Source organism: Poecilia latipinna, unplaced genomic scaffold, assembly GCF_001443285.1.
Source record: "Poecilia latipinna isolate Pla-1442-1.1 unplaced genomic scaffold, P_latipinna-1.0 Scaffold1050, whole genome shotgun sequence".
NCBI classification, from domain to species: Eukaryota; Metazoa; Chordata; class Actinopteri; order Cyprinodontiformes; family Poeciliidae; genus Poecilia; species Poecilia latipinna.
In genome coordinates this window covers 58,954-72,744 of record NW_015113666.1, presented here as the reverse complement: position 1 = coordinate 72,744, position 13,791 = coordinate 58,954, and the positions used below count along the sequence as shown (strand labels likewise).

Here is a 13,791-nt window from a genome sequence, read left to right as displayed (position 1 = left end):
CCAACATCAGAAAAAGTCATAAATTTGTAGGAAAAAATAAAGCCAAAACTATCAGGACTCAAGTCTTAAGCTTGCAAAAAAACAAATCGCCTTAAAAACGTGAATGTTTATGAGTCCTAAACTTGTGGTTTATTTTAACATTTTCCTTTCATATTTTAGACTCTCCAACATCAGAGAACATCCATGTTTTAATGATAAAGACAAAATAAAGACATTTGGAATATTTTCTTTACATTTCATCACTTTCCACTGTCGATTTGCTTTCAAATTTTTTATTTTAGTTAATTCCTATTGCATTTCTTGCCTTTACATGTTCACATCTCTTCATACATTTTTCCAGTTTCCCCCCAAATTAAGCATCGAATTCACTTGCCAGACACAGAGATGCATAGATATGAAACAGTTAATTCTTCAGTAAGAACAAAATGAAGACACACTGAGTAAAACACGAGCTGTTGGCTGATTCAGTATGACATTTTTTAAGCGTTAGAAGTAGGAATCTACCTTGTTGAAGTTGCTGTTTTGTCTGGCAGCCATCTGCTGCCTCAGAGTCTTCAGGCAGTACCGCACCTACAAACAAAAACAGATAATGCTTCAAAAAAATGTTCACTATGCACAGAGAACATAAAGGCTTCCATTTGAGCTCTGCACAAGTAATTAAATGCTTTAAGCCCCAGCAGCTGAGCTCTGACCTCCTGAATCTGAGACACTTCGTCCGTCAGCATCCTGACACTCTGCACCGCCTCTGACCGAGCTCCGAGGTAGACCTTAAAACACCAAACACAACTATGAAACACACACTGGAAAAGCTCAACGCCACTGTAGCTCCACTGAACCGGAACGCATACCTTAATGACTTCTACCTTTTCTTCTGTGGGAGTGATGAGTGCAGCTCTTTGTTTCTGCTCGCTGGGTTTCTGAGGCAGCACAACGGCTATGCTGCTCTCCTACACTCCATGGTGGGAAGAAGAAGAAAGAAAAAATTATCCCTCTGATCTCCGCCTCCGTCGTCCAGTAAACGATCCTGTGTTTTCCGCTCTGAGTTTGTACCTTGCTGCTGTGCCGCTCCGAGATGCGTCCTGCTTGATCCTGATCCTGTAGGGGAAGTCTGAGCGTCCTGCGGAGATCCTGGAATGAAAGATGAGACGGTAAGAGGAGGTGGATGACTAAGTGGAGCGTCGGAGGGGTGGGGGCAAAAGATTGATGAAGAGAAAGAAGAGGAGCTCAAAATGAAAGTGGAAGGAGGAGCAGAGAGAGAGAGAGAGGGTGGTTTTTAAGTCATAAAACTTCCCCATCACTGAAGTTCCTCTGTGCAAATCCTACAATCACACTGGAAATCTTAGCAACCCACAGTGAGGAGACTTTTCCACTCAGGGTTTGTGGTCAGCTAGCTGGAGAAAATCTAACCAGTCCAGTGCAGCCGGGGCTAAAAATACAAAACGCTCTAAAACCCCCAGCTTAGTCACTCTCCAGTCGGCTCCGTCTCCTTGGCAACAACAACAAATAACAACAAAAATGTTTGTCACGTAACGTTTTCAATTGAAGTGTGAAAATACTAGTAGCAGCGTTTTCAGTGAACGTACAGGAAATTCTTGATCAGTCTGTATGTTGAGTCCTGTGGATATGGACCATAAGTCGATTTCATTCATATAGCAAAGCTCACAGATTAACAAAACATATTTTAAAACGAAGTCTTGAACGTTTTAAATCATCGTTAATGTAACAAGTTTGTTTCTTTTTTGGTTTCTACCAAAGATGGAGTGAAAGCAAACAAACAAACAAATAAAAAACTATTCTTTTGGTTTCTAGGTAATCTGTCTCTTCCCTCTCCTGCTGGGAAAACCCCCCCTCATCTCCACAGCATGATGCTGCCACCACCGTGCCATGTGACAATTTCTGCCAACTACTCGTCAATTCTTACTCAAACTTTCATGCCCATTTTGCAAACTGCAGATTTAGTTTAGATTAAAAATACTCATCCTTCTTTTAATCATAGTTTAGAGCAGGAAAAGCAAAGTTTAATCCATGAGAGTTAATATCCTGCAACCTTTAGATGCATCCCATCTCCAACTCACTTGAATCAAATAAACGGCTTATTGGCAGAGCTGCCTGCTGTTTAAGGAAATTAACTATTAGTTTGATTCAAGTGTGTTGAAAGTTGAAGGATTACACAAGAGGTTTGGACTTGGATTAGAGTAAAAAAATGTGGCTATGTGACTCCATAACCAAACTGAAGCCACATTGAAGTCACATAGCAGCTTTTATTTACTCTAGTTATTATAACCAGCAAGAGGTTGTGTGGAGTGATTTTGGTTTGGTTAGAGGTCTAAACCAGTTTACATTTCATTAAGTAAGTGGAAACAGGGTGCAAAGTTTTAAATATTTGTATGCAAGAGCAATCTGGAAATTCATAAACTGTTTTGTCTGTTATGTGCATGATTGAGCAACGTGTGAAGATAAACTACATTAAATAAAAACAGTCACAGATATTGAACTGAAAAATGCTTTTGCACTGAACTGCAAAAAATGTTTTTCTAACCAGTTCTCATTTTGTTCATTTAAATGAATGAAAAGTCTGATTCTTATTTTTAAATATGCAATCCAAATGTTTGTCATTTTATACAGTTTTTGTCTCTTTCTTTATATCCTTCAGCAATAAACCGTAATCACCTGAGGACAGATCTGTTTCCTCAGCATCAACCACTGAGTTTATACGAGAAGAAATATTTGCGTTCCCTCATTCATTTCAGTGGAAGTTCTTTCTGTTTTTGTTGTTCCTTTGTGCAGGAGCTTTCCTTCATCTTTTACAGGCGACACTGCGCAGACATCATTCCACGATCAAAGCCACTTTGTCATATTTTTCACTCTGAGCATCATAAAGGAATTTACTGCTTGTTTCATTTTACAAAAGGAAAGGTGTAGAAAAGTGAAGTAATTGAGAGAACATTTAAATGTGCACATAAAGCCTCATTCATTGAGGCTGTGACAGATACATTATTAAGATAATCAGCGTTTTGTTGCGTGAAGTGAATAGTTTAAAGAACTCATCTTAGCTAAAAAAAACAATGATGTCAATTAAAATCCTTTAAACACGCCTGACCTTTCAGTCCCCTCTGAAAGCAAACAAATGATTCTTTTATTGCATAATCTCCAGCAGGATGATCCATTGAAAAGTATGACGTCAGAGGCTGCATTTGAGTTTTATTCAACTTTGGAGGTAAATCAAATAATTTGTCCTTTGTAATAGTGAGTAATAAGAAGTTTTAAGCATTTGCATGCAAGAGTAATCTCCATGATTCATGAAAATACTTAAGTACTGAAGAAAACAGAAGGGCAACAGGGGTACACAATGAAAACAGGAAGAAACTGAACTGCATTACATAAGTATGAATCAGATAAAGGGGGCAAATTAACCAAAACAAGCAAATACAAACTAGAAGAGATCGTAAAAAATAAAAACCAATACTGACCGTTACAGCATATTATGCAATGTGTGTTTAAAAGTCAACAATTGTGGCAACAATTGGCATGTTTCTCTGAATGAGAAACATGCCAAAGTAAAGTACCTTAAATCAAATATGTCGAGATAAAGCACTAAAGAGACTTTTGCATTAAACTGATTGTACTAATTTTAAAATATGGTGAAATAGCAAACAGTCCTATTTATGTTTATTTAAATTAATGAAAAGTTTTATTCTTATTTATTCCATTTCCTATTTGTAATCCACATCTTTACCATTTCATACATTTGTTTCGTCTCAGTCTTTAGCTACAAACTGTAAATCACTTGACAGATTTGATTTCCAGTTGAGTTTGTGGGCGAGAAGGAATATTTTTGCCGTTTCCTTATTCATTTCATTGGAAGTACTTTTTTGTTGTTCCTTTGTATTAGCTTAAAATGTACAAATTCTTGCTTGTATTTTTGTCAGAATTGTATTTTTTTTTATTCTGACCATTGCATAAACTTTGCATAAATCATAAATCAACAGACCATCATGCGTCTGCTGTTGCTTATGCAAACTGTCGACATGAATCCTCACCAGCATGTTTTTCCACAGTCACTCTTATGGTATTTACCGCCTCGCAGCCGAAAAATGCTTCCTGGTCTAATGCAGAAATAATTCGTCACACACTGTTGAAGGAGTATAGTAAACAAGGTCGCACAGTGAATCTCTCTGTAACAAGATCTTACGAAAGTAACACAGCTTTGCTTTGCTTTGATATTAATCCTAAACGGCATCTACATGGAGTGTTAAGAGCTGCAAAAGAGAAATCACTTAATACGGACTGTTACAAATGTTTTTTTTAAAACTAGTAACACCACATGTCACAGATATTTAGCCACTCCTTTCCTGGGAATAACCATAAACTGTATCGAGCTTCCTACTTACGAAGACGTTCCGTCGGGAAACTTGTTTGTGTACTTTCATCACGCCATGATAAATCAGAAACAGAAAATACCAAGAAAATAGTGATTTGGATCTTCCTGTTAAACGCTTTTCAGCAGAACAGCCTAGTGCTTCAGATTGTTAGAGATAAAGCTCATTACACATTTACTGGCACATCTCGAAAAAAAAAAAAAACACCGCTAGATGAAACGCAGGCATGTTTGTCCAAGTCATTCTTCAAAACAGGAAAGAGAGGAGAACACTCAGTTCATCTAAGGCAGATATGCATAGACTAGGGGTGAGAATAAATCATATTGTTTATCATTTATCATGATAAATTTCTTATAACAATTTTGAGTTATTGTTGTTTCAATAAATTCCAACAAATTATGTTTAAAACCTCCCAAAATTATGTGGATTGTTAGTTTTGCTGTTTTCTCCACTGTTTTTTAATGAATGTATCAATAAATGGCAAATTTGTTCCGTGTAGTGACATAAATCATATGACTGGTGTCGTAAGAGAAGAAGCATTTTCTAAGAATAGTTTTTATGTTTGTGGGGCTATAATTGCTTTGTCAAGCTGTCACAGCCGTACAGTTACCTAAAAAAACAAAATTAGTAATAAATAGTTCTTAGTGACTTGTATTTAAAATCTGAAGGTGTGGCAAACAAACCTGTGAGGAACAAAATTCATCCTGTCAATCAGGATTATAAGAAAGGAGAAAATTAAATATTTCTGATCAGTTAAGGAACTGAGTGGCATCTTGGAGTCACAAAGTCCTAAAACCATCAACAATGTAGAATCAAGAGACACTAATAAAGCCTACTTAGTGAGTGAGTGAGTGTGTGAAAAATTATTTTTTAAGTAGGGTGGAGGACCTGTGATGCTGTGGGCTGGATTCTCTTTTAAATACCCTGAAAATCGTGTTTGAGTGGATGATGTCAGAAATACTAAAATACCATCCATCCATCCATCCATTTTCTGAACACCCTTGTCCCTCGGTGGGGTCGGGAGGGGTGCTGGTGCCTATCTCCAGCTAACGTTCCGGGCGAGAGGCGGGGTACATCCTGGACAGGTCGCCAGTCTGTCGCAGTACTAAAATACCAGAAGATTTTAAATAAGAATCCGGTGGATAAACTGGAAAACAATTCAAAATATGCAATTAGATCAAAACAAAATGGTCATTAGAAACTTTTTAATGTCTATATCAGCTCAGAACTTGAAACTTAATAAAAACAGGGAGGAGAGCTGAAGAGAAAACTCACTTCTCTGCGGCTGTAATGACAAAAGTATAAAACAGCAGTTATAATTTCTTCACATGGGATTTCTTTTCCTCTGCCTTATACATGCAGTTTATTTTTTCAGTTTGAGATTAAACTACTGCAATAAAAGATGGCTGCACTTTAAGGATTTTCTCACAGCTTTACCAGGAGCGCCACCAAATGCTCTAAATCACACAAGCAGAGCTGCACAGCTTAAAAGAACAAAGAGCAAGACATGAGAACATCTTGTTTTCTACGTCAGCAGGCTGTTCTCTGATTTGCATTGTGATCGCAAACTAAACGGCTTGGCTTGAACGCCAGGTATTTGTGTATAATTACGGTCCTGAAAATCATCAGCTCAGAGGCGCTGACAGGCGGGGCGAGACTCATTCCTGATCTAAAGAAGCAACAAAAAGCCTTGAGGGCTTCTCAGTCCTAAAGGCAGAAATGATCCAGGGACAGACACACCCTAAGAGGCGATTAGAGTGCAAAGAAATAAGTAATCTACTCCAAACTGCACATTAACCTTCTGTGATGTGCAGTGTAAGGTGTTTGTCACAAGCGCTAAACATGTTAACTAAACATGCTCACTGGTTACCCATCTATTTGCAATTTTAATGTAGAAATTAGTAAATTACTGGTATGTTTTAATGCTAGCCTGCCTCTACATTAAGGTGCAGATGGATGAAGGCTGAAAACTGAAAGTCAAAGTCCAAACCACAACAAAAGAGCCATTGATGGAAGAATGAAGAGCATCAACATTGTACCATCAGCAAGACTGAAGACACTGACTTTCAGAGCAAGCCTTAATTAGTTTCTCCAGAATTACTGTCAGAAATATTTACAGACATCCACCCATGTGCAGAGAACATCGTTTAAAGTTACACAACAAATGTCTCAAACTTTAAACTCACACATAGAACTGTAAAAGGTTGCTCAATTTCAAATTCAACAATGGCAGCAATTACAGAAGTATTCATACCTCTTTAAACCTTTTCATAATTTGTCACATTACAACCACAAACTGTATTTTATTAAGATTTTATGCAATAAACACAAATCAGAAACAGTAAATATGGAAAATTTACATGCAAAACAGTGCTGCAGAAAACTAAAATTAACCTGAACATAGCATCCCCATAGTGACACATGGTGGTGGCAGCATCATTGACTTTATATACAAATACAGAACTTTTTTCGTACCATCATACTGCTGAACCGTGTTAAAACATAATTTAAAGGTTTTAACAACAAAATACTCCAGTTAAGATAAAAATAGAAATATAAGCTTCTATTTTGGATAGTATGTATTTGTAGAGAACTCAGTGCCTCACTGCATTTATTCACTGTATGTTGGTCCATCGCATAAAAATTAACAAAATATATTAGTTTGCTGCTGTAACATGTCAAAAGCTCAAAGGGTATTGACATATTTGCACAACACCACACCCAACGGCCTGCAGCTCTGTTTGTACAGTATAACATAGCAGAATACGCTAATAAAAATGTTCGTTATATTTGGCTACAGTTAAATGATCTCTACATGCGTCTTCTCACAGCTTCATGGGCAAGTGCAGACTCAGATCTCTTAAATAAACATAATATGTTCCAAGGTTTTAAGTATCTGTTCTGGGCATCAGTATGCAAATGCACATCTGCTGTGACCTTCTGGGCTTGCCCATGCAGCTCAGGGAACATTTCATTTCCATTTCTGCGGTTCTCTCAGCCCGTAAAAAGGCAGAACAAAGCTCAGATTCACTCAGGCCACCTCCTGCATGACGGAGCAGGTTTGCACAAAATCATTTCTCAGGGCGAGATTGAACCTTCAGGTTAATTAAACATAAAGAAAACAACTTTGCTGATAACATCAACCCCATTGGTTCAAGTATTTTTCACAACAATGATTGATTTTCCCTTTAAGCTTCAGAACAAAATGATTTAATGAATGTATAACAAAACATTGCAACAGTTTATGTAGCAATTCAAAAACTATCTTGCAATTTTTTTCCAAATAGAATTCCATTCAACTTATGAAATATTAGTTATTTTTGGAATATTATATAATGCCGGTTTCTTAAGGACTAAAAAGTAGGCTATAAAAAATACACAGCAAAAACATAAAATCTTGCCAAGTAATTTTGGTCTATGGTAGTTTCTTGAGAAAATGTCTTAGTAGACTTGAAATAAGATAAAACTAACTTACATATAATGTTTCAGCAAGATATAGGAGGTTGTTTTAATACAGCAATTTCTTACAATTGCAGAAAAAGTACTTGTTCTATTGGTAGATTATTTCACTTATAACAAAACATTTTTCCTATGTCACAAGTGAAATAATCTGCCAATGGAACAAGTGCTTTTTCTGCAATTTTAAGGAATTATTGACTTAAAATAAGCTTACATCTTGTTAAAAAGTTACGTATGAGTTAGTGTCTTATTTTAAGTGCAGTAAGATACCAAACTATTTTGGTAAGACCCATATTACTTGGCAAAATTCTGGTTTTACAGTGTATAAATGGTAATATATCGACCGTTTGCAACTAAATCACGTAATCATTCGAAGCGCCATGATGGGCGTCAGAAGTGAGGATTGGGAGTATTGAACAGGGTAACTGTTCAATATTCCAACAACTGGGAAATTGTTTTTGTCAGTTAATTCACGGTTTCTACTTGTTCGAGTCAAGCTAATTTGTCCGTGAACGTAACATACCTGGTTGGGGCTCATAGACGGCGATATTCACAACGGTTGGAAACAGCTAGCTTAGAAACCGACTCGTACTTCGTCCCTCCTGACGTGTTGCTCAAACTACCGACTTTGCCTGAATTCACACTACATGATTTATGTCGCTTTGTCATAAACAGCGGTTCCTCTTAAACCGGAACAGCCTTAAAAACGTAAAAAAAAAAACGATATGCTAACCCGTTTTTTTTCCATACATGCTAGGCTACATGATGGTGGGGGCATCGTTTCCATTGTTAGGGATGGCTAGACGCATATTCGCCACAGTGCAATATTCTATATCTTTCTAATCATAATTACTTATAAATTATGAACATTAATCTTCTTACTGTGTAAAAAGTGTTCGCTACAAATCCGCGATTACACCGAAGGTTGACAGTCATTATGACTGACAGCTGCTATCCATCGCCGCTGTATCTCCCCTCATTAAAAGTTATACAATAAAATGACAAGTTTAGTTTGTATCCTTGTCTGTTTGTGTAGCTGACCTCGCAGCATCCTGTGACCATTTTTTTTTAATGCGAAACCAACTAAATAAGAGCGATATTAGGCTACCAGATGTGCGGTTTTTGACGGACTTTACGGGAGCGCATATGTTTTGACGTACGTCATGGCGGAGCGGGCCGAGCTTCGACGAGAGTGACGTCACGCGCAAAGGTGCAATAGAAGGATTATGGCTTCAGCCAGAATGTTCTTCTGTTTACTTTTGTAATTTCTGAAATATTTTTCCGTGGAATAAATTGTGTTTTTGGGTAGATCTCAATTCAACATTTTTATGTAAAATTTCCTTCAGTGATATATTTAAGAGATACAGAGGAATTTAGAAAGCAACAAAGTAAAATAATCTGGCTTAGCCTTTCAGCTGAGTGGTAATGAGCCCTTCGGGGGAGTCTGTTCTCATTCACTCCTGTCCTGCTTTCAGCATTCCAGACAAAAGAGCAGGAGGATGGATCAGTGCTCCAGCAGCTTTACAGATTCCAACTTGTTTTTCCACTCCCATTTAGTGATTTTTGCAATTAGGGACACCTCTCAGAATTGGGAATACTTGGTGTAAATGTAAATAAGACTTGTTTTCTTCATCAGCTCACCTGGATTCACAAGAACAACCCCCTTTCTAGGAACAACTGAAAGTGTCTTTCTTCAACCTTCTCTTTTGTTTTCCTTATAAAATTTAGCTCAGATTTTTCAGTCTCAGCTATCTTTCTATATTCATTGTAATTAATCAACTCTGATTACTTTAACCTAGACTGTAAACATAGCATTCATGCAGTTCCAATAAGTGGAAGTCTCTCACTACAATCTGTAAATCTGTCCAATAAAATCTTTAATTGCCAAGAGGAAAACCATCTTGACTAAATTTCAGGTAAAACTGGAAAAAAAAAAAGAGAATTTTCTGTTTTAAAATTTGCATCTAATTGTAAAGGATTCCGTTATAGGAGAAGCAGAACTGCCAGGCAGCTGGCTGAAAGAAGGCAACTACATGCTTCCCTTGAGTCACAAGAAAGACAAATACTGAAGTTTGGAAATATTTCTGATCATGAAAAATTGACAAAGAACCCCCTGGAAAAAAAGAAAGAATATTTGCACCTTTTATTCCGAATTACCAATTTTTCAATTAAGAAAACGACAAACAATCAACATTTTACAATAGTTAATATTGTTTGAGACTAGGGATCAGCCCATCCTGACTGAGTTTTATAAAACATTCCTGATTTCTTAATGTCTGTATCACCAGATAATACAAACATCTGCTCCCTTTATAACATCCAGTCCCACGTTATTAGACTACTGTTCTCCATTACAGCTGCTCATCATCTAGGAGATGACCTCATTTTACAGATCGACACTCTATACATGGAGTCATCCACACAAAGCATCAATCAATGCAAAGGACCAATAATTTGCAGGGACAGACAGTAGCATCACCAGTAGAGTTCACAGACATCTGTAAGGTTAATTTATCTCCAGCCATATCTCAAACACTGGTTTTATGACTGAGCAACATGATTACACATGTTACGAATGGGTGGAGAAGTCATACAGTACTTGAAACAACTTTATATAAAATATTTTTTGCCCAACATGTAAAACAGCTCATGTGACAAAAAAACTGGATAAAAATAATTTTTACGTTTTTCTTTAAAAAAAAAAAAAACACCTCTGCCTGGATAGATTCAGAAAATTCAACATGAGTCTATATAAAAAACCTCCCCAAAATATTTAAACTTTTAAAAGCAAAAAAAAAAAAATCTTTCATCTCCCTCCACAGACATAAAAAACCCCCACCATACAATACTTTATCTCAAAGAGCCACTATCATATCTACCTGAGCGGACGAAGCAATCTGAGACTCTTCCCAGGCAGATGTGATCCGGACCGACTGCGTCTGTGTTGTGACTAAGCTTGTGGGAAGTCACGATTGTCTTGCCTTACAAGGCTGGGTGAGGCACTGCCAGGCCCAACCCTGTTCCTGCGCACTCTTCCTCCAGACAGGGAGCCACAGTGCCAGTCGACGCTAGCGTCCCCTGCAGGTCTCTGATGACACGTGCACAACGGAAAGAACGGGGAGAGACATTCCCACTGCTCGGATTATAAACAGCCAAGGACAGTTTATATTGGACCCAGGAACATTTTAATAGTCCTGTATAGTTTAAAGCTGACCTATTATGCAACCCTGAAGACGTTTAGATAAGTTTATTAACTGCAGAAAGTTTGCTCATAAAATTTTTTTGCACAGAAAAAATGTGTTAGTGTCTTTTATGAAAATCAAATAAACTGCTGATCACACCACTCAACTCAACGTTTTCACTCACACGTGAAAACTGCAAACGGATGCGCAATTATATAATCATACATCTTTGAAAAGCATTAGTAGCGCCTCCTGCACAACCAACAAGATTACGGTAAGTGGTTTCTGGATGGTAAGTCAACAACAAAACACTTGTTGCCATTGTACAGCAATGGTAAAACCCGCTGACCAAGGCTACATTCACTCTGGAGCGAGAAGTTACCCAATCCTGAATTTTTGTCAAATCATATTATTTCACACTTACAAATATATGCGACGTGTATGTGATCTCCAGTGTGAACTGCAAACGACCTGAAAGTGTCCCGCATGCACAGTAGAGGGCGCAACAATGTCACAAAAAGAAGACGTGCTCAGTGTTAGCAGAAGTAAACCAGGATGCTAACGATTTTGAAGTTGCTGTCCGATTGGGACCATGGGTGTTGTTTTTCTTCCCGCTTGCGTGTATCAGGACGCAGATTAGTGACGTTTATCAAGTATCCGTGACGTTCAGGATCTGGCCGTTCAGATTCAGGTCACATTTGAAAAGGTTGGATACATATCGGATATCCAAGTGGTCTGAGTCGCATTGAAAAAAATCTGACATGTGTTATTCAGACTGTCATAAAAAGAGATACAGGTCGCGTTACATCAAAAAAAAAAAAAAATCAAAAGTGGGTCAGTTCATGCTGCAATGTCATCGTAGACCAAAAGTCCCAGAGCTCAACTTCGGTTGCTAGGTAACGGGCTGGACTTCTCTGGGGTTGGTAGGCAACAGTCAGTGCCTGCTGATTTGTGAAGTTACATTCCAGAGGATTTTGAAAAGGCTTATTTTCCAGACACCTAAAAAATATGAACCTATTGCCAAAAACCAGCTGGGTGTTTTGTTTTTAAGCACTTGGGCTGCTTTTAGAAGCAGTAGAGACCCAAATGGATGCACGAAAATGTGAATTTTACATAAAACATCTCCTTCAACATTCAAACTAAAGCAGCGTTTTATTACTTCAGTGATGCTGTCCACATCAGTGAAAGCACTATGCATGCAAACCTGTGATTCCTGAGTTACTGAGGTGATAAAAACTGCAAAAGGACGAGGCCGTTGTTTGTCTGCCAGACGGTGACATTGGTAGGTAGCAGCACCCTGAGGAATGCGTCATGCTGGTTACATAAAGCTGATTAATGAAAAGTCTTTATATAACAGTTTCTGGTTTGGTTACAGTGTGCAAAATAAACAAAACTGTGCAAACAAACCTGACTGAACACACCAAATATGTTCATGTTTGTGCTTGCTGTCCTTACACACATTTAAGCTCACAACACAAAGTGTTTGGTGTCATTTATATGCCTAATTGGGGGGAGTAAGGGATACAGTTTTTTCACATACCACAAGTATATAAATCAAATTTGTCATAAAAGATGCACTATATTTATAAATTATATTAATTCAGCTAAAAAATATTTTTAGCTGATATTAAAAATGTTAATTTAAACCATTAGTTTGTTTTTGAAAGGAAATTCAGCTTTTCAGCAAAAAAACAAAATCTTACCAAGTATTTTTATTTTCTAATGCAAATATCTTAGTACCCATGAAATTAGACAAAGCTACGCACAAGTAACATTTCCGCAAGATATCTGGGCTTTTTTTAAGTAAATATTGATGAAAATTTTCCAGTTCTACCACCAGATTATTTCACTTATGGGAAAAACTTCTTGTTATAAAAGAAATAATCTGCCGGTGGAACAAGAACTTTTTTTTTTTTACATCAGAATAGAGACATTAAATGTTTGTCCCAGTTTTTGCTGATAATGAATATGAGCTGATGTGTTGATTTAGTAAGTCATAGCTATTTATTTACTTAAAACAAGGTCAGATATCTTGCTAAAAAGCTACTCGTAAGTTAGTTTTATCTTATTTTATAATATTTTCACTAGAAAAAAACTAAAAAATACTTGGTAAGATTTTGTGTATTTACAATGTTTAAGTGTGAACAACTCACAAGTGAGAAGAAACAAAACCGTTGAAAGACTCTAAAGGACAATTGACACCAATAAATAACTCAACCAAGTCAGGGATTGTAGCCTCAAAAACAACAACAACTAAAGCTCTAAAAGAAAATCCACTTCCCCAGAAGAAACACTTTGAAGCCAAAAGGAAGTAAAAGAGAGAGGATGAATACTTTAGGCATTTTCTTTAGGTGACTAGATCTAAAAGCTTGAGACGCTGTGTCTGTCTGGAAGAAGAAGAGAGGTGAATAACCCAGAGACTTAGAGTGAATCATGGTGACTTCATTGGCTCTGGGCCTGGGAATCTTGTCAAGTTCAAAGAAATCCAGAAGGAATGAAGATTTCGAACCAAATATCTAGAGCAGTCAGCACTAAAACCTTTTGTTTTCCAACATGACAATGACCTCAAATAAATGTTTGCTGTTAAGTAGGTGCAGAAAGAAGACCTCAAGAAGGTGAGCATTATTTAAGGAAATTAATTTAAGGTCATCATGGATGAAATGAAGACCAGGGTCCTTGCAAAAAGGTAAAGAAATACAGCAACACTTTATTTGAAGGGTTTGTGCATAAGACATGAAGTGTCATTCAGTAAATAATGGCACTTAATGCAA

The 13,791-nt window shown here is 37.2% G+C and overlaps 1 protein-coding gene across 2 annotated transcripts in view; it reads right to left on the bottom strand.

The window, feature by feature from the left end:
* Positions 1-13,791, bottom strand: part of tuft1b (tuftelin 1b) — a 39,943-nt gene that overhangs the window by 14,472 nt on the left and 11,680 nt on the right. The window contains exons 1-5 of one of the 2 annotated variants that reach the window (XM_015051536.1): positions 10,718-10,803; positions 1,051-1,128; positions 849-947; positions 693-767; positions 505-570 (exon numbers count right to left, since the gene is read on the bottom strand). In XM_015051536.1, the coding sequence (XP_014907022.1) occupies positions 505-570; positions 693-725 (99 nt within the window). In that variant the 5' untranslated portion in view covers positions 726-767; positions 849-947; positions 1,051-1,128; positions 10,718-10,803. Of the gene's footprint in view, positions 1-504; positions 571-692; positions 768-848; positions 948-1,050; positions 1,129-10,717; positions 10,804-13,791 lie in introns of those variants that run through there. The other variant, XM_015051535.1, reaches the window with a different exon arrangement.